Here is a 21,850-nt window from a genome sequence, read left to right as displayed (position 1 = left end):
ATGTCTTCCGAGTCTTGTTCAGAGCGTTTTAACTGCTGTGAGCAGCCTCATTTCTGGCCACCCACACCCCTGACTGTTTGCCATGTCTGAGCATCTGGAATGGTGGCTTCGAAAGCGAGAAGCCCTTCCAGGGTTTTCTCCTGACAAGATTAATTTGAAAAGCTAGTGAGAGCAGAGACTCAGAAATGTAGGGTATTAGCAAATGAACACTTTAAAGTGCCAGAGATGATGTGCTTGTAACCGCGGGGCTGCTCCTGCCTCTGCCCAGGCCGCCCTCACTGTTTCAGATTCAGTAAAGGAGCCCCAAAGAGGGCGAGCCTACAATCAGAGTGTTCCCACATTCCCTCAGAATTGTTTTCTACAGGGGTGGCCACTGATCAAGTGGAGCTGTGTAAGTTAATTAATGCTAAACGAAATGAAATCAAAGTTCAGCCTTCTGGCACCATCACATTCCACTAGCTGCATGTGGCCCGCATAATGGATTGGCACTATCATTAGAGCCGGTTCTGCTGCCCAGGACTGGTCCAGATCACAGCGTTGGTCCATTTAGAAATCTGTTGTCCAGTGACCTGAGGCAACACCTTTCCACACCAGGAATGGTTGCCCCCTTTTCAGGACTTTAAGTTTCAGGTACTCAGTGTTATCTAGAAAAACCTCCCTGAGTTTTCTAATGGTTGCTCATAGGTTGGAGAAAGCTTGGAAACCATTTGACAATTACACTAACTGGAGCTGTCTTGTTGCCGACTGGTTGGGAGCCAGGATTTTGTTCTAAATGTGTCACATATTAACCTTTCCGGGCTGCATAGGTAGTCTCAGGAGGTGCGGTCTTGGCTCCTCCTCCCCGGAATATCGGAGAATTGAAGTGCAGCATCCAATAACTTGGTCCTGAATGATACAGCTAGTGAGTGAGTGGCCATGCACGTGGCCCCTGGTACTGTGCAGGAAGCAAGAAGCCTGTTGTGTGCATACAGTGGCGCTCAGGTTCTTATTCCAAGGAGCATGCTGAAGCCTCAATGAGATGAAAATAAAACACTGCTCAAATCCCAGCTTGGGGAAGCTGATGGAGGCAGGTGTTAGTTATGGGGACCACAGATGCAGACAGCGAACCAAGTCTGACTGGCTGCTGGTTTTTAATATAAAGCCTTATTGGGGCACAGCCAAACACATGTGCTTCCCTACGGCTTATGGCTGTTCTCTTAAGGCAGCACGACAGCTCTGTACCTGCAACAGAGATTATAAGGTGAGCAAATGCTAGAACATTCCTTGGTAGGCCCTTCATGGAAAAGGTATGCAGACTCCTGAGCTAAGTCATTCCGCAAGCATTTCTGAACCTGGCCTGTTTATCCACGGAACTAAGATTTCAGCATTTGTTCTTCTTGCTGCCTGTCATTGTAGATGCGTTTGTTTCCTCCTGTGTGTCTGGTACATCTGAGGTTATTTAGTGAGACACCATACTTGCTTTTTGACCCATCCTCAAAAGCTCAAGTCCTGAAGGCCCACAGTGAACGCCACATGGACAGTTTCAAGGGTATTAGCAGGAGGGCCTCAGCCTGCCCCTGCCTGCTCCCAGGTTTTTCCCCAGGGCTTCTCACTCTCACGAGGCTTGTATAGTTTCCTCGTTGCCGTAACTGAATGCCCGACAAGTGAGACTGTGAAGCTGTAGGCAGACCTCAGCGGCACCTGGCTGGACTGGGCTCACACATTCTCACAAGCTGCAGCTGCCCTCGGTATCATACATTCTCTTCAGCCTTCCGTCAGGCTGTCACAGTGCGGGAGCCACACCGCTGGCTGATTTACACCGAGCTGGATGGTTTCCTTTCAGGGAGGGAGGAGATCAGCAACCAGGCTCCCAACAAGGCTGACATCAAAAATGACGGGCGAAGCTCAAACAATCTAGGACTTGAAGAAGTGCGCACCTGTGGATAGTGGACTTGAGGAAGGGATGGAGGAGGTTTGGTGGAGATGGGAGCAAAGGCCTAGTTAACAGCCTCAGCTTGGCCTTTTACCGCCACCCTTTTCAGTTCACCAATACTAGAGGGGCCTCCCCAGCTTGCCAATTAGACCTGAAAACCTGCACCAGCTGAGAAGGAGGCTCTGGCTTCGGGGACGTGGTGTAGATCACAATGCAATTTCAAAAGAAAAATGGACTTTTTCTTCTTTTGATGATCGTGTACAGATGTCCTTTCTTTAAGTTTCTCACGCATGTGGATATTTTAAGCCCAAGTGGACTACTGAGTCAAGTGTGTGATTTTTTTTTCCTTTTAAGAACCTAACAGAACATAGCATAGCAATACTGGCCTCCTATCTTTGTTCATTTCAGTTATGTGTAGTGTGCAAAGGAGAGCTATTGTATGCCATTCTTCTTAAAGGGCTGTCACACCTTTAAACATCCATAGCCAGATAGCCAGCCTTTCAGTCTGTAGTTTAAATAAATATGTCTTTTTCTGTGAATTATCCTGAAAGTTTTAAACAGGAATGACCTAATAGTTAGTTTGTCATCCCCCTATAACCCCCCCCAAGGTAGGGTTTCCTTGTGTAGCCTTGGATGTCCTGGATCAAATTGGCCTCAAACTCACAGAGATCCACCTGCCTGTGTCTCCCTGAGTGCTAGGATTACAGGTTTGCTCCACCACTCCCAGATGCCCTAATAGTTTTTAATAAGGAAGTTTATTTACCAAAAATGTGCCAGTAGCATCTTGCCCACCCATAAAGTCACAAACTTCTAAAAAAAAAAACCCTTAATTTTGACATTTGAATAAATGATGCATTTATAAAATATGCTGGAGATTAATCCCTGTATTTTTTTAAATAAAAATTCAATTATAACATTTAAAAAAAGGAAGGATGGGTTGCTTTGCCTCACAGTGTGAGGATACAGTCTGCTTCAGTGTCTTTGCCTTTGCTGTGATGAAATCTGCAGGTAAAAGCAACTTAAGGGAGAGAGGACAGGTTTGCTTTAGCTCATAGTCATGATGGGGGGGGGGGGCTGGAGAGCAGGGGCTTGGTGTAGCTGACTGTGTCCTACCCGCAGTCAGGAAGACTGCTCGCTTCCTCCAGTTCACCTTCTCAATTTGTAGGATCCGAGATCCCCCGCCGCTCGAGGGCTGGTCTCACCACAGTGGGCAGCTCTTCCCACTTGAGTTAAGCAAATCAACGTGATCCACCGGCAGGCAAGCTGAGAGGCCCATGGTCTCCAGTGCGTGAATCTGGGCCTGTCAGGTTGGCGGGTCACACATCACACGTCATGGCCGCTGGGATGTCTCATGGCAACGGCAGACAAGCTGAGAGGCCCATGGTCAGGTTGGCGGTCACACATCACACGTCATGGCCGCTGGGATGTCTCATGGCAACGGCAGACAAGCTGAGAGGCCCATGGTCAGGTTGGCGGTCACACATCACACGTCATGGCCGCTGGGATGTCTCATGGCAACGGCAGGCTCATGTCCCTGCTTCCCCTCTTTATCCTTTTCATTCTCTGGGACCCCGGCCCCTGTCACGGTGACACCCACATTCGAAGTGGGGTTCTCAGCCTCGGTTAAACTGCTTTAGAAAAGCTCTCACAGGTGGAGGTGTGTCTCCTAACTGATTTTAAACCTGGTCTGATCAACAGTGAAGATTTACTGTCACACTTGTGCACACAGTGTTCGCTTCCTGTTTCTTTTTGCTACATTCCTGATTATAGAAGAAATTTATGCAGGAAACGGAGACATATTAACTTCAGTATCTGTTGCAGAATTAATATGAAAAGTCAATGGAGTAAGACTAGGGGGCAAAATGAGTCTTGGTAAATACTTGGCAATTTGACACTCCCTTAGGAACTGTGACATTTTCCTCAGGGAACCAGCTCTGAATGCTCACTGTCTTCCCTTCCCATGTCCCCCCTAATTTTTAGACTAATACTGTGTAAGAATGACCTTGCATGGTGAGAGACTCCAGTGTCCTCTCCCAGACAGCCTTCTCGCCCGTTGTCTCCACTTAGGTCTCCGACAAGCGGCCATCTACCAAAGATCCTCGCTCCACCCTCACTCGGCCTTATTGCTCCGATTCACTCATCTTGCCTGACGTTTTGTCCTCGCATGCAGCCGTTTCTCCTCACAGAGTAAACTGGAGGAGGAGGGCTCCCATCTGCCTCTCCATTGCCTGGCTGTGCTTCTGTGACCCTGCCTCAGTACCTCTTGCCCTCGGGGCTACACACATGCAAGGCTCTAGATCGCACCACCGCGCCCTGCCCCACAGCATGCCACTGTCTTTGTCAACTGTGTTCTGATAGGAAGATCACCTTTGAGGCATTGGGGAAGGACTGAGATTAGGGGACACAGTTAGGAAGACCCTGACTTGGTCTTGTCACTTCATTTGGCTTGTATGAATCTCAATCCCACACTGAGACAAGCTCATGGGACCTTCTGCTCTATGACACAGCCCTTCTCTCTGTGCAGAACTTGAGCCCAGTAACTAGTACTTCAGAAAGCCATGTGACTAGGTGAAGCACCTGACTCAGGATAAGACCTGTGGATGGTTTGACTTAAGCATGGGGGAAGACTTCAGTTCAGGGTTACATGTCAACCTCATGGCCTCCCTTTTATGTGGCATTGCTTATGGGTCTGTGGAGAAGAATGGTGCCTCGGTCAACATGGACACCACTTTCTACTGAGCCTCACTTCCTATAGACTGTACAGGACTGCAAACCATGATGGCCAGCTGTGTCACGGTTGTGGTTCAGACGACATAAGCCTGTGGCCAGAACATCACTGGCTTTTCTTTTCTTCTGCAGATCCAGCACGTACCACCCCAAGGGCTTTGATGTCACTGTGAAGTACACACAGGGAAGCTGGACTGGTTTGGTTGGTGAGGATGTTGTCACCATCCCAAAAGGCTTCAACAGCTCTTTCTTGGTCAACATTGCCACAATTTTTGAGTCAGAGAACTTCTTTTTGCCTGGGATTAAATGGAATGGAATTCTTGGGCTTGCTTATGCTGCCTTGGCCAAGGTAAGGCAAGTCTTTCTGTTCAAGTTAATCATATGAATCAATGAGGCTATGAAAACCAGTCATTAAAGGGACCAGCACAGGGATCCTCGGTTGTCCTGGGTGGTAGCTGCTAAAAATCACATAGCCAATAGAGTTGAGCATTCACACAATGAAGTTTCCAGGCCTTTTGGCAGTTTAGGCTAATTTCAAGATATAATGTTTTCTCTCTCTCTCTCTCTCTCTCTCTCTCTCTCTCTCTCTCTCTCTCTCTCTCTCTCTCTCTCTGTGTGTGTGTGTGTGTGTGTGTGTGTCTGTCTGTCTGTCTGTCTAGGTGTTGGGGGTGATGAGCATCCCACAATGCATAGAGACCAGAGGTTGGTACTAGCTTTCCTCAGTCACTCTTTGCCTTATTTTTTGAAACAGTCTCTCAGTGAACCACAACTTGCCAATTCAGTTAGTCTGACTGTCCAGCAAACCCCAGGAACCTCCTATCCTCACCTCCCCAGCGCTGGATTATTGGCATATGTTGCTGTGTCTGACTTTTTTACATGAAATCTGGGGAATCAACCTCAGGTCTTAATGCTCTTGCAGGTACAGCAAGCCCATTACCAACTGAGCTACAGTTCAAGCTCAGTTTTGTTGGTTTTTTGTTTCTTTGTTTGTTTGTTTACTTTAGTTTTTTAAATGTCAGCAGAAATTTGAGTCCTTTAGATTGTGGAGTTTTCTTAGAAGTGTTGATGAGGGTGGCATTAAGGGGAAGCATACATGTAATTAAGTTCTTAGGATCATATGAAGATGAGGCCTATGGATGACTGTAAGCCAACAGCTGAGATCACCATATTGCTGTACTGTCACCCCAGGGCACCTCTGGGGAGACACCAGCAACTGGTAAATGCTCAGGTGCCTTGTGGATAGCCGCCCCCTGCAGAAATGGCCAGGGCTCACAAAATCAGCCTTTTCAAGATAAGCAAGACAACATTGGGTCATCTCCAATATTTGTACCTGGGTCAATAAAAAGAAATAATGGTGTGTTAAAAGAGGGTATGCAGCGAGAATTCTACCCTGGGCTTTGGGAGATAGGCAGTTGTGTGTGCACTTGAGAAAAGCAGAATGTGTCACCTGCCCTGGCCTATCCACTGGGTACCACTCCCTGGCTCAGTGGCTCAGCCTTACACTTTTAGCCTTAGCTCAGTGCAGGGAAGAATGTAGCCACATGAACAGGTGGATCTGTCTGGCCCAGGACAACCCAGGAAAGATTTTCCCCCACCCTCAGCTCCAGCCTTTTAGCAGTGGTGTGTGTGGGCAACCAATGAGTCATTCCCAGCCCTTGGCTTCTCCTGGAAAAAGAGCAAGGTTAACCAAGTGCCTGTCAGACCCCAGGCAGAGGACATCATGAGATAGTCATTCACTCAGCCCATGTTCCTGTGAGACAGACCCTGTGAGGTCCTTGTGTCCCATTTACACATGTGGTTGTTTCAATGGAGAGGTTTAGCATCAGTTGAAATAGGAGCCCCAGGCCACTCTCATCCTGTGGCAGAGCCAAGACTGGCTCAAGAGCCCCTTTGTACTTGGCACTGTGGGCAGACTTCACAGATATGAAGACTGCCACGGATCCCAGCTTCCTAAGTCCCTTCTGCTAATGATGTGACCTTGTGCAAATCATATCTTTGAGTGGCTGGAAATGAGGGATGACGGATGACAGATGCTGATTATCCTGAAGAATAATCCTAAATTAAATGGAATTAATAATGTGTAAGGCCTTCGTGAGAACAGAACTTTGGGGTTTCTTGGAAGGCATCTAGACTCTCCAAATGACTGTTTAATCATCTCATCCATGAAATCCCAAGGTTACTGCAGCTTCAGAACTGCATCTAAAAGAACAAGTTGGGTGGCCTAGGTCTGGTGTCTTATCTCTGGAACAGTGTGGCTGGAAAGGACTGGGTAATGGTCCTAGTGTGGGTGTTCCTGGTGAGTCCCAGGTAGCTCTCATCACAACCACTAGGGGGCATCTTATGCTGCAGATGCCAGGCCGCACTGCATGCTTCCTTAGATCTGGGTCCTTTAGGGTTGGTTCTGAGCAACTCTAGATTTTTTTCAGTCCTTCAGAGATTCTGAGGCCCATGCCTATGGTAAAATGCCTAACTGTGTCTGAACTATGCGTGCGTGTCTTGAGACACAAAGACTTCAAAGGCCTCTTAAACTCCAGAGCAAGTCTGTCAGGCAACGGTGATCACATTTGCCACACAAGGGAGTAAGGACCTAGCCGGGACCAGATGGCTACACATGAACCAAGCATGCATCCTCTGCTGCCTCTCAGGAAAGAGGTCCACAGTGAACCCCCACACACCCCTCCTGCCCCTCAGTGGACTTCGTCTCTCTCTCTGTAGAGGTCACATGGGGAGACGGTGCTAAATCCATGGTAGGATTATAGGAGTGGAGGTGGAAGGAGCAAGTGGCCAGAGAGAAATGGACGGAGCAAGCGAGGAGCCTCCTATCTCATTGATAATGGAACTTGAAATTCTCATGGGCAGGAAGCAGCCAGTCCTCCAGCATGGCCATGGGCAGGAAGCAGCCAGTCCTCCAGCATGGCCATGGGCAGGAAGCAGCCAGTCCCCCAGCGTAGCCATGGGCAGGAAGCAGCCAGTCCTCCAGCATGGCCATGGGCAGGAAGCAGCCAGTCCTCCAGCGTGGCCATGGGCAGGAAGCAGCCAGTCCTCCAGCGTGGCCATGAGCAGGAAGCAGCCAGTCCTCCAGCATGGCCATGGGCAGGAAGCAGCCAGTCCCCCAGCGTGGCCATGGGCAGGAAGCAGCCAGTCCCCCAGCGTAGCCATGGGCAGGAAGCAGCCAGTCCCCCAGCGTGGCCATGAGCAGGAAGCAGCCAGTCCTCCAGCGTGGCCATGGGCAGGAAGCAGCCAGTCCTCCAGCGTGGCCATGGGCAGGAAGCAGCCAGTCTTCCAGCGTGGCCATGGGCAGGAAGCAGCCAGTCCTCCAGCGTGGCCATGGGCAGGAAGCAGCCAGTCCTCCAGTGTGGCCATGGGCAGGAAGCGGCCAGTCTTCCAGTGTGGCCATGGGCAGGAAGCGGCCAGTCTTCCAGTGTGGCCATGAGCAGGAAGCAGCCAGTCTTCCAGTGTGGCCATGGGCAGGAAGCGGCCAGTCCTCCAGTGTGGCTATGGGCAGGAAGCGGCCAGTCCTCCAGCGTGGCCATGGGCAGGAAGCAGCCAGGCTTCCAGCGTGGCCATGGGCAGGAAGCAGCCAGTCCTCCAGCGTGGCTATGGGCAGGAAGCAGCCAGTCCTCCAGCGTGGCCATGGGCAGGAAGCAGCCAGTCCTCCAGCGTGGCCATGGGCAGGAAGCAGCCAGTCCTCCAGCGTGGCCATGGGCAGGAAGCAGCCAGTCCTCCAGTGTGGCCATGGGCAGGAAGCAGCCAGTCTTCCAGTGTGGCCATGGGCAGGAAGCAGCCAGTCCTCCAGCGTGGCCATGAGCAGGAAGCAGCCAGTCTTCCAGTGTGGCCATGGGCAGGAAGCGGCCAGTCCTCCAGTGTGGCTATGGGCAGGAAGCGGCCAGTCCTCCAGCGTGGCCATGGGCAGGAAGCAGCCAGGCTTCCAGTGTGGCCATGGGCAGGAAGCAGCCAGTCCTCCAGCGTGGCTATGGGCAGGAAGCAGCCAGTCCTCCAGCGTGGCCATGGGCAGGAAGCAGCCAGTCCTCCAGCGTGGCCATGGGCAGGAAGCAGCCAGTCCTCCAGCGTGGCCATGGGCAGGAAGCAGCCAGTCCTCCAGTGTGGCCATGGGCAGGAAGCAGCCAGTCTTCCAGTGTGGCCATGGGCAGGAAGCAGCCAGTCCTCCAGCGTGGCCATGAGCAGGAAGCAGCCAGTCTTCCAGTGTGGCCATGGGCAGGAAGCAGACAGTCTCCCAGTGTGGCCATGGGCGGGGCTTCAGCTGCCATGGCTGAGTATTACAGTTACCTGGAGAAACTTGACAACCCAAACAGGGCATGGTGGTGCAGGCCTGCAACCCCAGCTATTCTCAAGATCAAAGCAAGAGAATTGTTGAGTTTTAAGGGCAACCTAGGCAACATAGTGAAACTCTACCTCAGATGAAAGCAAAAGACAAAATTCTGGCAATTCATGGTAGCCAGCCCTGGAGTCTTCCAGTTGTGAGAGCAAATTCTAAACTCAAGTCTGTTGCTAGCTTCCTTCTGGCACCTGCAGTGCTAGTCTGTCCTAGCCCAAAGCTGTTTCGGAGAACCCTTGACCTTGGAGACTCTTGTAGAGTAGAGATGCCCTCCAAACATGGAGCTGTGTTCAGGAGAGGTACTAGGAAAAGGCGGTCTGCAATCCTGCAGTGGGGAATGCCCTAGTTGCTGGAGTTTGTGACGGCTGAAGTACCAGGGCTGGGATATAGGCACATAGTCCTTGTGGGTCAATGGCTATTTGTATGTAGGATGGCTGTGATAGAGAGAGGTAGCACGTAGGATTCCTAGGGTAACTGTTTTCTCTTACCTCAAGTATCTAAGCTCAGGTCAGTAACGCACTAGCACACATTCACACACCTCTTCTCCTGAGATGGATTATAAACAGCTTGAGGCATCCTAATAGTTCCTGGAGATGTCATCCTTTTGTGTCAGAGCCTAAAAGCCAGACGGGAGGAAGCAAGGTGGGGGACTCCCCAGTGATCACACCTGGTTTCCAGCATGTGTGCTAATTAACCATAAAGGCTCTCTGTAGAAAGACTGCCTGCTCCAGGTCACCCTTGACTTCACAGTGGTCACAAAGCAGTAACTGCCTTTCCCATCTTTCTGCAGCCATCAAGCTCTCTGGAGACTTTCTTTGATTCCCTAGTGGCCCAAGCAAAGATTCCAGACGTTTTCTCCATGCAGATGTGCGGGGCTGGATTGCCAGTAGCCGGATCTGGTACCAACGGAGGTAGTCTTGTGGGTATCTTTCAGTCTTAAAGGGATGAAAAAAAATCACAAATTTGATGGGCTTTCTGTTTTATTAAAAAACAGATCAGAACTATGGGACAGAAAGCGATACAGAAACCATGTAGGCAATGCTTGACTGCTACTAAATAGTTGGCACCACAACAGAATTTAAGGATAATTTAAAACATTTTGTCTTAACAACCTTTAGAAGATGGATAATGGTCCTGCCCTCTAGAAATATGTGGTCATTGTTCTCCAGGTTCCAGCCCAGTTGTCCTACTGCTCTTTGAGAGCATCCTAAGCAGCTGCCTTTCGGTGGGAAGAACGGGGAGGTGCAGCCGGTGGCCCCCCTCCGGGGAGGGCATATACACCTATGATTTCACATACTTGATGGGAGACACCACTGCCATGTCTTTCCCCTCTCTCCCACCACTTCATTCCCTTCTCTTTGCTCCACACCTACATAGGCACATACCACCCAATAGAGATGTTAGAATGAAATGGGTTCGTGGCAGTCTACCTCACGGGGGGAAGGGGGGTGCAGGCCAGGCTTCCCTGCAGGGGAGACCAGGGCACAGAAGAGGACAAGAAGGACAGACACGTCTTGGGGAGGTGTGTCTAGCCCCTGTTCTCACTGCAGCAGGACCAGCACCAGCCATGGCCTTTGACTAACAGTCCACCTGCCCCAGGCACTTTTGTTGTCTCCTTCTGAAGGGACAGGGTGGCCTCGGGTTGTAGGGTAACAAAACAGTGTCTCAGTTAGGAAGTCTTGTGGTCTGTTTGCCTCATCTGTGACTTCTGAGGCAGTAAATCAATGCCAGCCAGCATGGTTAGCCATCTAACTGCATCTGTTTGTGAAGCTGGAGCTGTGTGCCTCAGACACCAGTGGAGCATCTTTATCAGTCTAGGGCAAAGAACTGTGAGACATGACCTCCTCACCCCCAACCCCCACCCCCGTCTCCAGCCTTCCATAAATGCGGAATTTTTCAGGCATCACTCTTTGCTGTAGAACATCAGAGTAGAGTGAAAGTACCATTTTGAGTGATGTTCTATCCTGAGTAAATGCTTCTCTATGGAAGCTACTAATGTAGCCACATAGTTTTTACCTCTTAAACCCATAACTGTTTTCTCCCCCAGGTCCTGGGTGGGATCGAACCAAGTCTGTATAAAGGAGACATCTGGTATACCCCAATCAAAGAGGAATGGTACTATCAGATAGAGATCCTGAAATTGGAAATCGGAGGGCAGAGCCTCAACCTGGACTGCAGAGAGGTGAGTGTACCCCATCCCTATGGGTGCTGAAGAAGCTCAGCATTTAATTGGTACCTGGAACTCAGGAGGTGTGTCACACACTACAGGGTAGCTCAGAAGATCCTTGCAGGAGAAGACATAGAGCCTTTATCTGTGATGAGTTCAAATCAGCAAATTACACATGGGCGCGCGCGTGCGCGCGCGCGCACACACACACACACACACACACACACACACACACACAACTCTAACTAGAAGAAGACTCCTAAAGATGTACCTGCTTGACAATGCCACGAGGCAGACACACAGCTGTTACACTACATCTTGCGTTAGCCACACACCCAGTCTGTACTGTGGCATTAGAATCACGACAATCTCAGCCCTAAGCACCCATTTAGAATGGCTTCTGAAGCTCACCAGCCAGTGACTGTGTAACTCCCTGTAGCTCTTCCCCTCCACATCTCCACACTGCCCTGAATTCTCAGGGTCACAAACATCTCTCATAAATGTTCGTTTGCCCCAGTGCCATAGAGTTGGGTTGCAAGTCTGCAGTGTCATAGGCCCTAAATTATCACTGGAGAATCCAGGGATCATATGAAATGGAGTACAAACTATGCATTATATTTGTGTTGTTAATAAATTTCCTTCCCAAGTGCAAATGGGGAATATCCTTTGAGGGTTGTCCTTCTCTTTTTCTATTGGCCAAAAATAGAAAAGCAGATTTTAAACAGCTTGTAGAAGTAGCTTTTAAAAGGGTCATTTTATTTCTAAAAGCCAGTGGTCCACCCCTCTGCCCAGCAGTAGGAAGAGCAACTCGGGCAGCTGCAAGAAGGCAAGCATCTCTGTCTTAAAGCTCTGGATCATGGTCCTGCCACATGGGTGGCCTCTGACGCCTGAGCTCTGGAGTGTAAAGTGGCTCATAGCCACCACTGAGCTACCGTGGCCGTGGGATGGAAATGGGGTCATGGTGTGTGGATGAGGGACACAGCCCTGCTCAGCGCCCTCTCCCTTCCCCATTTCAGTACAACGCAGACAAGGCGATTGTGGACAGTGGCACCACGCTCCTGCGCCTGCCCCAGAAGGTGTTTGACGCGGTGGTGGAAGCTGTGGCGCGCACATCCCTGGTGAGTCCCAAAAGGTGCTCGGGAATCTCCTAGAGCACATCCGTGTGTTGTAAGTCTCTGAGCTGGTGCGCAGTGCTCTGGGGATTTTAGAGTGGGTCGTGTTGCAAGCTGTTGCTTGTGAGGCTCGCTGGTGAAGCTGCTTTTTGGTGTGACCCTGTCTGCACTACCTCTGTGTCCACTTCAGAGGGTTTGGATCCGGGTGTGCGATGCTTCCGGTGTTCTAACTGATATTTGAGTTGACACAAGAACTTTTTTTTTATTTTTATTTTTGGTTTTTTCAAGACAGGGTTTCTCTGTGTAGCCTTGGTTTTCTTGGACTCACTTTGTAGACCAGGCTGGCCTTGAACTCACAGCGATCCACCTGCCTCGGCCTCCCGAGTGCGCACCACCACCATCCAGCGAGAATTTTTTTTTTTAGGTAAAAAACATCATCTTCAGTATGGTTATATCATGTGATGCTTAAAGACAGAAATATGGTCTAGGGGACAGCACTGGCAAGTATCATGGGTTGTACTTACACAAAACTGGGTGATGTGGGCCAAGCACCAGACAGAGGGTGGACAAGATGGCTTACTGGGTAGAAAGGTGCTTGCCGTTCAAGTCTGACATCCCGATTTGGATCCACAGAACGCATGAAAGGTGGAAAGAGAGAACCAACTCCACAAAGTTGTCCTCCGCATAGATGCTGTGTCACATGTGTGACCCCTTTGCATGTGCCCCCACATGTGTTTCATAATAATAGTAATTAACAAAGTCTTTAAAAAAATAAGTGAAACATTAAAAATGGCATGCAGCTACTGCTGTGTAGCACAGCATATGAGTTTGCATTAAACTTTATAAGTAGAAGTACACAAAACAACTATGAAAAGTGTGGTGCCCAGTGCATAAGCCAGTGAACAGCTATCAGCACAGTAGGCACGCTATCAATACAGTAGGCATGCTCACAGCAGTGCCACCACAGACCCGTAAGAGAAGCACTGGGCTGTGATGACACGGTGGCTGTGATGACACAGTGGCTGTGATGCCCCCAGACCGTAGGCAGGAGCTGATGCAGAGGCCGTGGAGGAGTGCTGCCTATTCGCTTGCTCCCTATGGCTTCCTCAGCCCCCATATAGTACCCAAACCCGCTTGTGAGGAGTGGTCCTGCCCACAGTGAGCCTGGTCCTCCTACATCAGTCATCAACCAAGAAAATGCATTGCAGGCCAATCTAGTGGGCCAATCTCAGTTAAGAGCCCTTCTCAGATATGTTTAGGCTTGTGTGAAGTTGACAGTAAACTAACCAGCACAACACACACATGCACACTTGCAATTGCACCTGCGTACAATGAGCACATGCCTGCAAGCATACATGCTTTGACTCGTTCATACCACATACACATTTTTAAAAGGGTCAGAGGGGATGTACTTATTATTACTTGTTCATGACGGGTACACGCACCTCACACACACAGATGGACATACGTTGTTTATGGTTTTCAGAGGTGTCAGCCCATCATGGTGGGGAAACTGCTACAGAGCAGAAAAGCCCACATCATGCCAGACAGGACACAGAGGACGGGAACAGGAGACGGCTAGGACACCATAAAGCTCCTCCTTCAGTGCCTCTTCCAGCTGGGCTGCACCCCCACCTTAGCCACCTCCCCACAAGGCGTTCTAAATCCCGCAAGGAAGTCATGTCAGATGCAGGCATTGAATCAGTTCCCAGAATCCCAACAAATGGATAACACTCCAAGTTGCGCACACATCAAGTAAAGCTAAGCCCCGCCCTGTTTCCTCTGTTGGGTAGCAGGGAACCCTGGGGGAGCCCCCTGCTACCCCGTGTATCTGTTGAGACTGTTTCTCTCTGTGCATCTCCATCGGTTACCTATTACTGTCACCTGTGTGTGTATCTAGCTCTTCTTCCACTGCTTGGCTGCCAGGCGGGATGACCCGTGAGGGCTACATGAGGGCTACTTGGGAGGCCAGGGTGCCCAGCACATCTTCCATGAAGCAATCAGTCTCCTTTCAGCATTCACAGCTTGGCTGACTCTGCCCTGCTGTCTGCTGCCTCTCTTACTTGGCTGTGTCACCGGTGCTGCCCTCTGCTGGTATTTCTCCACGTTAGCTTGGCCCACACTTCTCAAAGTATCCAAATGTATATATAGCTGAAGGAACACCCCAGACTCAAGTAGCATGTGAAACCAAAGAGCATTTATTGTGCAGACACAGCCAGCATGCAGGGGTCAGCCAACCACACAAAATGGCGGCGACCTACTCCGCCACCTGAACGCACCCCCCTGCCACTCTGTAAGGCCTAGGGTGTGCAGGCCTTTTTATAGGGAATTAGGGGCGTCCAAGAGGACGTATTATCATCTAATTTGATTGGGTGGACTAAGGAGAAATCACAGGTGCGTAACCTTACAGACTGGCCAGTCACAGTCCAGAATTACAGTCCAGCGGCATTAGGCCTTGCTGATTGGCTCAGATCTTCCCCACTTACTGTCTTTCCTGGGGACCAGGAGCATCCTATTACTTGACTCCAACTGGGATTGTCGGTGCCAGCCAGCGGCTGTATGTGACTATTGTCACTGGCCTTTTAGCAATGCCTGACCTTCTCAGGACGGGAAATGGGTATCCCAGCCAACCCTCAGCAGCCTGCGTGCACAGCTCAAGAAAAGGTGTTTGGACCAATCACAGCATTTGTCCACTAACGGACATTTGCTCTGAACCAATCGCCACCATTTGCTTGGACCAATCCTAGCCTTGCCTCTTAGCATTTTAGACAATACCTTTTCTTCACTACTTTACCTGGTTGTGGGAACTTCTAAAGTTGACCCAGGCTTGTCACGACAGTCTGGTGGTGACTGTTTCAAACAGCCCTGGCTTAGGTTGTGTCTTTAGGAGTGGGGGTGGTCCCTACAATCTTTGCTTAGTCTGAAGGCACTGAGGAATGAGGCCAATCCTGGCCTAAGGCAGTCAGTCCAGCTGGCTGCTGGCTGATAATTCTTTTGCTTGAGACAGGCAGAGCTGGAGAGATGGATGGCTCAGCGGTTCAGGGCACTGTCTGCTCTTCCGAAGGACCCAGGTTCAATTCCCAGCACCCACATGGCAGCTCACAACTGTCTGTAACTCCAAGATCTGACACCCTCATACAGGCAAAACACCAATGCACATAAAATAAAATTAAAAAATTAAAAAAAAAAAAAGGCAAAGCAGCAAGAGGGAACGCATCAGCTGCTAACTAGGGAGTCAAATTGCTCTGTCCCCAAACCTTTGCTTATTGACAGGAAGATGAGCATCATGGGAGTACTTAAAATACAAACTTGGCGTTGACAGATCTTGTAACTGATGCTTTTAACAGCCCCCTGTGCCCAGAGAGAGGTGGGGGGACACCCCTGTCTTTCTCATGTCTATGCTAGGACCGAACATGAGCATTTTGGGCCCAGAGCCTGCAGGTGACGCTGGCAACGGGGCCAGAGTGAGACTGCATCAACCAAATCTCAGCCGCTGACTGGAAAGCAGATAACGACGACTGCGTGTCAGACTCCAGTAGAGATTCAGGGACAGGAGGGAGGGGCTTCGGCCAGGAACAGGAGGGGCTTCGGTCAGGAACAGGAGGGGCTTCGGCCAGGAACAGGAGGGGCTTTGGTCAGGAACAGGAGGGGCTTCGGTCAGGAACAGGAGGGGCTTCGGTGAGCCTGGCCTCCGAGTGCAGAAGTCTGAGTCTGTATGAGAAGAGCACCCAGCGAGAATGTGTGCCCAGGGTTTGGTTTCCAGTGTCAGGCAGTGGTCCAGAGAAACTATGCCAAAAACAGAACAAATCCCCTATCTTAGCCAACAGCTGCTACACCCCCCAAAAATGCCAAGTCAGTCTTTCCATGCTGTAAAGTTAGAATGCTTGCTAAAAATCAGACCCTACTTAAGATAAGGAGCATATGCCCAGTGCTTAAATATAAGTATGTCCTCTGAGGGAGTAGTGTAAGCTCCATCAGGCTTTTTATTCTCAGCTCTAAAGGATTTACAGGAGTCACGGGGGCCAGTGTGGAGCGTCAGGTGTACATCCAGCATGCCACACATCCAGCCCTGTCATACAGCCTGGGTAGGTGTGTGGAGGGGGTGAGGGTTCGTGCCTTGAGATCATCTCAGCATCTGATGACCTAAGCAAAGCACGAGACAGAGGCCAGGAGTTACGGCATTTGTTTGCTGTGTCTAAAATTATCCCATGATTTCATTCAGCACCTGCACAGGGGAAGAAAGGCAGGAGATCGTCAGCTTGGGCAGGGCGTGTCCTAGTGGGTGTGCATCCTTCATCTTACAGCACAGGGCCTCTAGGCGTTGGTCCTCTTTATCTACAGGGCTCATGGACACCCAAATGCTTGATTTCGGTTTCTTCCTATTTAATCAGAGGCCTAGATCCAGAAGAACTGTGAAGTCTGTGCTCTTATCCCTCAGTGTGTGTCCTTCAAGCAGAGTGTAGAAAGGAATGGTTTCTAGGTCTGTTTTTAAAAGCAATCTTCTGGAGCCTGTCCAGCTCAGCTGTGGCTCAGCTCAGCTCCTCCTTGGCTATAGAGCCCACTATCAAAGTGGTACCCACACAAAGTGTCTTCCAACTTTAAACCTGGCCTGAGGTTGGAATACAGTAGCCCCTGGGGAGACCATCAGGCATATTTTCAGGGACAGAGAATACAGCTCCAGATCTGATCTGTTCCATCTTGGTCACTTGCCTGGCCTCGTTGGGAGTCACTCTTCCTTACACATTGGAGCTAGTCATGTGCTTTGCTGAGACGCTGGGCACTCCCTGGAGGACCAGGCACTCTTACCTCTGTCAAATCCAACAAGACGATGAGTCCCCCATCAGGATTAGCTCATCAGGGAAAGGGCCCTGTTATTCTTTTGGCAATCCATCACTTCTGTAAAAGACAAAAGTGTATTAACACCAGCTTTATGAACCTTACGAGCCTACCCTAACTGTATGAGAGGATTAACAGGTGGCTTCCTGCCCCAGAGCGTGGTGGGTAGTGACACCTAGCACATGCTGTCATTGCACACAGCATTCAGGTGTTGGTGTTGTGGAGAGCCACAGATAGCAGCGCCCCCTGCTGCTTCCCCGGCGCAATGTGCCCCTTTTTGCGCATGCACAGTGCACCCCTTTTTGCGCATGCGCAGTGAGTAAACCTTATGTGCATGCGCATTGAGCAAGCCCCCCCCTTATGCGCATGCCTGAAGGCATGGCGTGAGGTGGCGTGATTTGAACAAGGCATAGCGTGAGGTGGCATGATCTGAACGCACCAACCAGGAGGGACAACGTGGCAGTCTCTGATAGGACCAGGTACACTATTAAAGGTTCTGTGGGAGCTTTTCCCGGGGTCACTTCAGGATCCTGAATAAAACTGCTGCAAGAAGAGTTCCCGGTGTTGGTGTCTTTCCTGCTGGTCGGGGGCGGCATCGACAAGGTGTCACCTATTTCTCAGGACTGGCCCCTGGCCCTGGCTTCTCCCGATCTCAGGAATAGCCTCTTGTCCCCTGCTGCCATCTGCTAGTCACTCTAGGGTACACATCTATCCCAGTGATTCCCTAGACTCAGAGAACCCAGGGCACAGATGAGCCGCACACAAGCCACTTAGTCACCCCTAAGGTGTAGCTGAGGACAGACATGGGTAGATGGAGTGCGGGCTTTGACTGCTCCTCAGCAGCACTGTGTTCCCTGTCAGCTTCTCCTCACCTCTCTTTCCGTCCCTGGTCCTCAACGGGCAGTATCCTGTCAACCTTTGCTGTACACCCTTCTCTCACTCTTAGCCCTGAGCTTCTTGCCTGGGAAGCTCCACTGGTGACAGTCCAACCCCCTTGGCTCTGTCAGGCACATTCCTTCCGCCAACATATGGCCCAGACACACCCTGGCACCTGAGGCTGAGATGGCACAAGTGTAAGGATCCCATTACTTCCCCTGCAGGTGGAAGTGGGTGAGTGGCACCACCTTCCCAGTTCTGGATGGGAGGCACAGGTGGCTCTCTTTTGATGCTGGGTGTCAATAGGATTTCCCTTCGCGTTCCTCAGGGTTGTCTCTGAGGGAAGAGAAAAGCAGTTGAAGAATTATCCAGATGAGGTTGGCCTGTGGGGATTGTCTAGATTGTTCAGCCCACTGTAGGTGGCACCAGTCCCTAAGAATTTAGAAAACTGGATGAAGGCAGTCAGGCAGCACAAGCCAGTTTCTCTCCTCTCTCAGCTGTGAACATAATGTGGCCAGCTGCTACACCCTCCCACCCGTCACTTGTTTGCCATAATGAACTGTGACCTGCATTGTAAGAGGAATAATAATCTCCTTTCCTCTGAGTTGCTTTTTTGTTTGTTTGGTTTTTGTTGTTGTTGTCATTATCGTTTGGTTGTTGTTGTTGTTGTTGTTGTTGTTTTGAGACAGGGTTTCTCTATGTAGCCTTGCCTGTCCTAGACTCACTTTGCAGACCAGGCTGGCCTTGAACTCATGAAGATCCGCCTGCCTCTGCCTCCCAAGTGCTGGGTTTAAAGGCATGTGCCACCACAATGCCCAGCCCCTAAGTTGCTTTTTGTCAGGATACTTTATCACAGCAACAGAAATGAAACTATAATAGGTATATTTAAGAATTTCTTTTTTTTTTTTTAAGGCTTGTTGCTGTGAGGCCTTGGGAAAGTTGTCACACTTCTCTGTGCATTGGTTCCCCTCCCCACCCCCACCCCCACCCCCGGTAACGAAGAGAGGGAACATTACCACACTCACAGGTTGCTGTGTTGGAAGAGTAGAGCTGTCATTTGCCAAGTGTTTATAACAGTGCCTAATCCCAGGAAGTGATCTGGGTGTCTTAGCAGTTTTAATAATTATTATTGTGTCATCAGCATCGCTCTTCCAGAAGACTGATGTCCCTGTCACTCTGTCTAAATGAGATGTTGTTTATCCCCGTGGGCGTCGAGCACTGGGACCTGTTTCCTGTTATGCACCAGGCTGCTCCCTGCTTCTCACGGGATCTGTGTTGTCCAGATTCCAGAGTTCTCCAATGGCTTCTGGACGGGGGCCCAGCTGGCATGCTGGACAAACTCTGAGACACCGTGGGCGTATTTCCCTAAGATCTCTATCTACCTAAGGGACGAGAACTCCAGTCGCTCCTTCCGACTCACCATTCTGCCACAGGTACAAGTCTGCTTTGTGCTCTTCTCCTTATTCTCACACGTAACTCACAAAACCAAATCTCATGTTCACTAGGCACTCGTGGCCACAGAGATGCCACCACACTGACCCTGCAGGGCTGCTGGCCTCTGTCAGCCTGCCTCCTATAGCCCTGGTCAGCAGGAGTGGGCCTGCCTCGGCTTGAGCCTGAGATGCTCTTGGCTCACCTCACATGTCTGGGGTCAGGTTACTGGCACAGCCATCCCACGTGTCCTTCCATCGTCAGATGGCGTGGGCGGCAGTGGGGTTCTGAGAGGAAAGACTCCCATGCAGCCCTGGTGTCTTAGCCCCTTTCCCTCCCTGATGTCACCCAGAGGAACCTGAAGAGGACCTAGATTCTAGAGCTGGGGACACAGTCTCTCCTCTCATTGTGGGGAGACGCACAGCCTCGGGGCATAGCCATAAGGAAAGGGAAAGAACTTGAGGGTGTTTGCGACATCTACCATAGCTCCACTTCTCCTTTGTCTTTGTATCAGCAAAGCTGGAGTGTCAGAAGTGAATGCCTCATAGTTTCTGTAAACAGCAGTAACTCTTTTCCCCAAGAGGCTCCATAAAGCAACATCTCCTGTCTTCTCTGCTCTCTCTATCCTGTTTTCCTGTCTTTGGGGAGGGGGCGGGGGGAAGAGGGGGAAGATGGACCACTGAACTGCTAAAGCCCCGCCCCCATGAGCTGCACTTCCTTATCCTGCCAGAGGTGGCTCCCTGGAGTCCTCTGCTGCCCTTAGCTGCCTGGCCTTCTCCCTCCCTAAAATCTAACTAAGGAGGTCAGATTCAGGGTTCCTGTCACCAGAATCTTAGAACAGAGCTTGGAGCGCAAGCATGTTCTCCCTCCCTCCCTCCCTCCCTCCCTCCCTCCTTCCCTCCCTTTCTCTCTCTCTCTCTCTCTCTCTCTCTCTCTCTCTCTCTCTCTCTCTCTCTCTCTCTCTCTCTCACACACACACACACACACACATACACACTTTTTTTTTTTAACGGTTAAAACAGACTCTAGCCCAACAGAAAAGTCTGGCTTTCTTCATATGCCCTTGAAAATATGCTTGCTCTCGGGCTAAATACTGCCAGTAATCTGTAATGCTGTGTTGGTTTGAGGTAGGCAAGTGTCTTTTTATGAGATCCAGAGAGATTAAGTGTCCTCATAGGTTACCAGATATATGATCTGGAATTCTTTAATTATTTATTTGAGGCTGACTAGCCTTAAACCTGTTTTTGCCTCCCAATTCCATTGTCTGGATTTCTTCCTGGACACACAACACTGAATAACCAACTGAAAAATGCAAGCACACTCTGGCCACTTGCTCATGCCTGCCAGTCGCTTCATAATTGGTACATAATCTTTTCCTCTGTGTAGTTTGCTCATTATTAGGTGGTGAGAGGGGGCATTGTACACATACTTTGGGCAACATCAAAAACCTTAAATCCAGGGTTTCCTTTCCCTGACTCAGGTCCTCTCTGGCCAAGCGTCACCCCAACATTCATTTAACACACATTTGCCAAGGCTTGCTCCAGGCTGAGGTCCCCAGACTAGGGCAGAGCTAAGTGGGGCTTTGCTTGAGGCAGTGCTTGCTGACAGATGCCTAATAGTACAAGATGGCTACCACAAAGTCAGCCCCCTGGGATGAAGCAGTGCATTCCGTGTGCACAAACCCACACTCAGACACATGCACATATACACATAATTAAAATTAAAAGCAAAAATCTTTAAAAAATAAAGTTTATTGAGACACGTTTGCTCTCATGCCCGGGATGCCCGGGATGGTGTCATTTTGTCTCTCCTGACCGTTGGGGGCTGTGAGCAGGGCGGGACCTGCAGTTTTAAGCTCATGTCTAACCCATGCTTTGTCCTGAGTCTTTGCCCTCACTTCTTAAACAAACAGCTCTACATACAACCCATGATGGGAGCTGGCCTCAATTACAAATGCTACCGTTTCGGTATCTCCTCTTCTACAAATGCGCTGGTCATCGGTGCCACCGTGATGGAGGGCTTCTACGTGGTCTTTGACAGAGCTCGGAAGAGAGTGGGGTTCGCCGTGAGTCCCTGTGCAGGTGAGTGTGCCTGCATAGCACAGGAGCTCCCTAAAAAGAGGACCCTGGTAAATGCACCCACCTGGAGGAATCTTAGTGGCTTGCTGGGTGTGTTGAACTGTTTGCCATGTGACCAGATCTTACCACCGAAATAGCTCAGAGGCTTGTTGAAAAATGAAAAGAGGTGATCTGTACGTGTGTGTGTGTGTGTGTGTGTGTGTGTGTGTGTGTGTCTGTGTATGTGTTATACAGGTTCACATGTGCACATGACAGTGCACATGTGTGTGTCTGTGTGTGTGTTATACAGGTTCACATGTGCACATGACAGTACACATGTGTGCGCATGCATGTACAGGCCAGAGGACAGTCTCAACTGTCACTCCTCAGGATGAC

General features: G+C 50.2%; 1 protein-coding gene across 1 annotated transcript in view; it reads left to right on the top strand.

Annotated features, from left to right (window-relative positions):
• BACE2 (beta-secretase 2) overlaps window positions 1-21,850 on the top strand; it is an 83,868-nt gene that overhangs the window by 48,795 nt on the left and 13,223 nt on the right. The window contains exons 3-8 of the mRNA XM_084801819.1: window positions 4,772-4,988; window positions 9,766-9,894; window positions 11,023-11,157; window positions 12,159-12,260; window positions 19,250-19,399; window positions 21,310-21,478. Of these exons, the coding sequence (XP_084657945.1) occupies window positions 4,772-4,988; window positions 9,766-9,894; window positions 11,023-11,157; window positions 12,159-12,260; window positions 19,250-19,399; window positions 21,310-21,478 (902 nt within the window). The remainder of the gene's footprint in view (window positions 1-4,771; window positions 4,989-9,765; window positions 9,895-11,022; window positions 11,158-12,158; window positions 12,261-19,249; window positions 19,400-21,309; window positions 21,479-21,850) is intronic.

Source organism: Acomys minous (genome assembly GCF_964271855.1).
Source record: "Acomys minous genome assembly, chromosome: 11".
NCBI lineage: Eukaryota > Metazoa > Chordata > Mammalia > Rodentia > Muridae > Acomys > Acomys minous.
The sequence above is the reverse complement of the archived record's forward strand: the minus strand, read 5'-3'. Positions and strand labels throughout refer to the sequence as shown.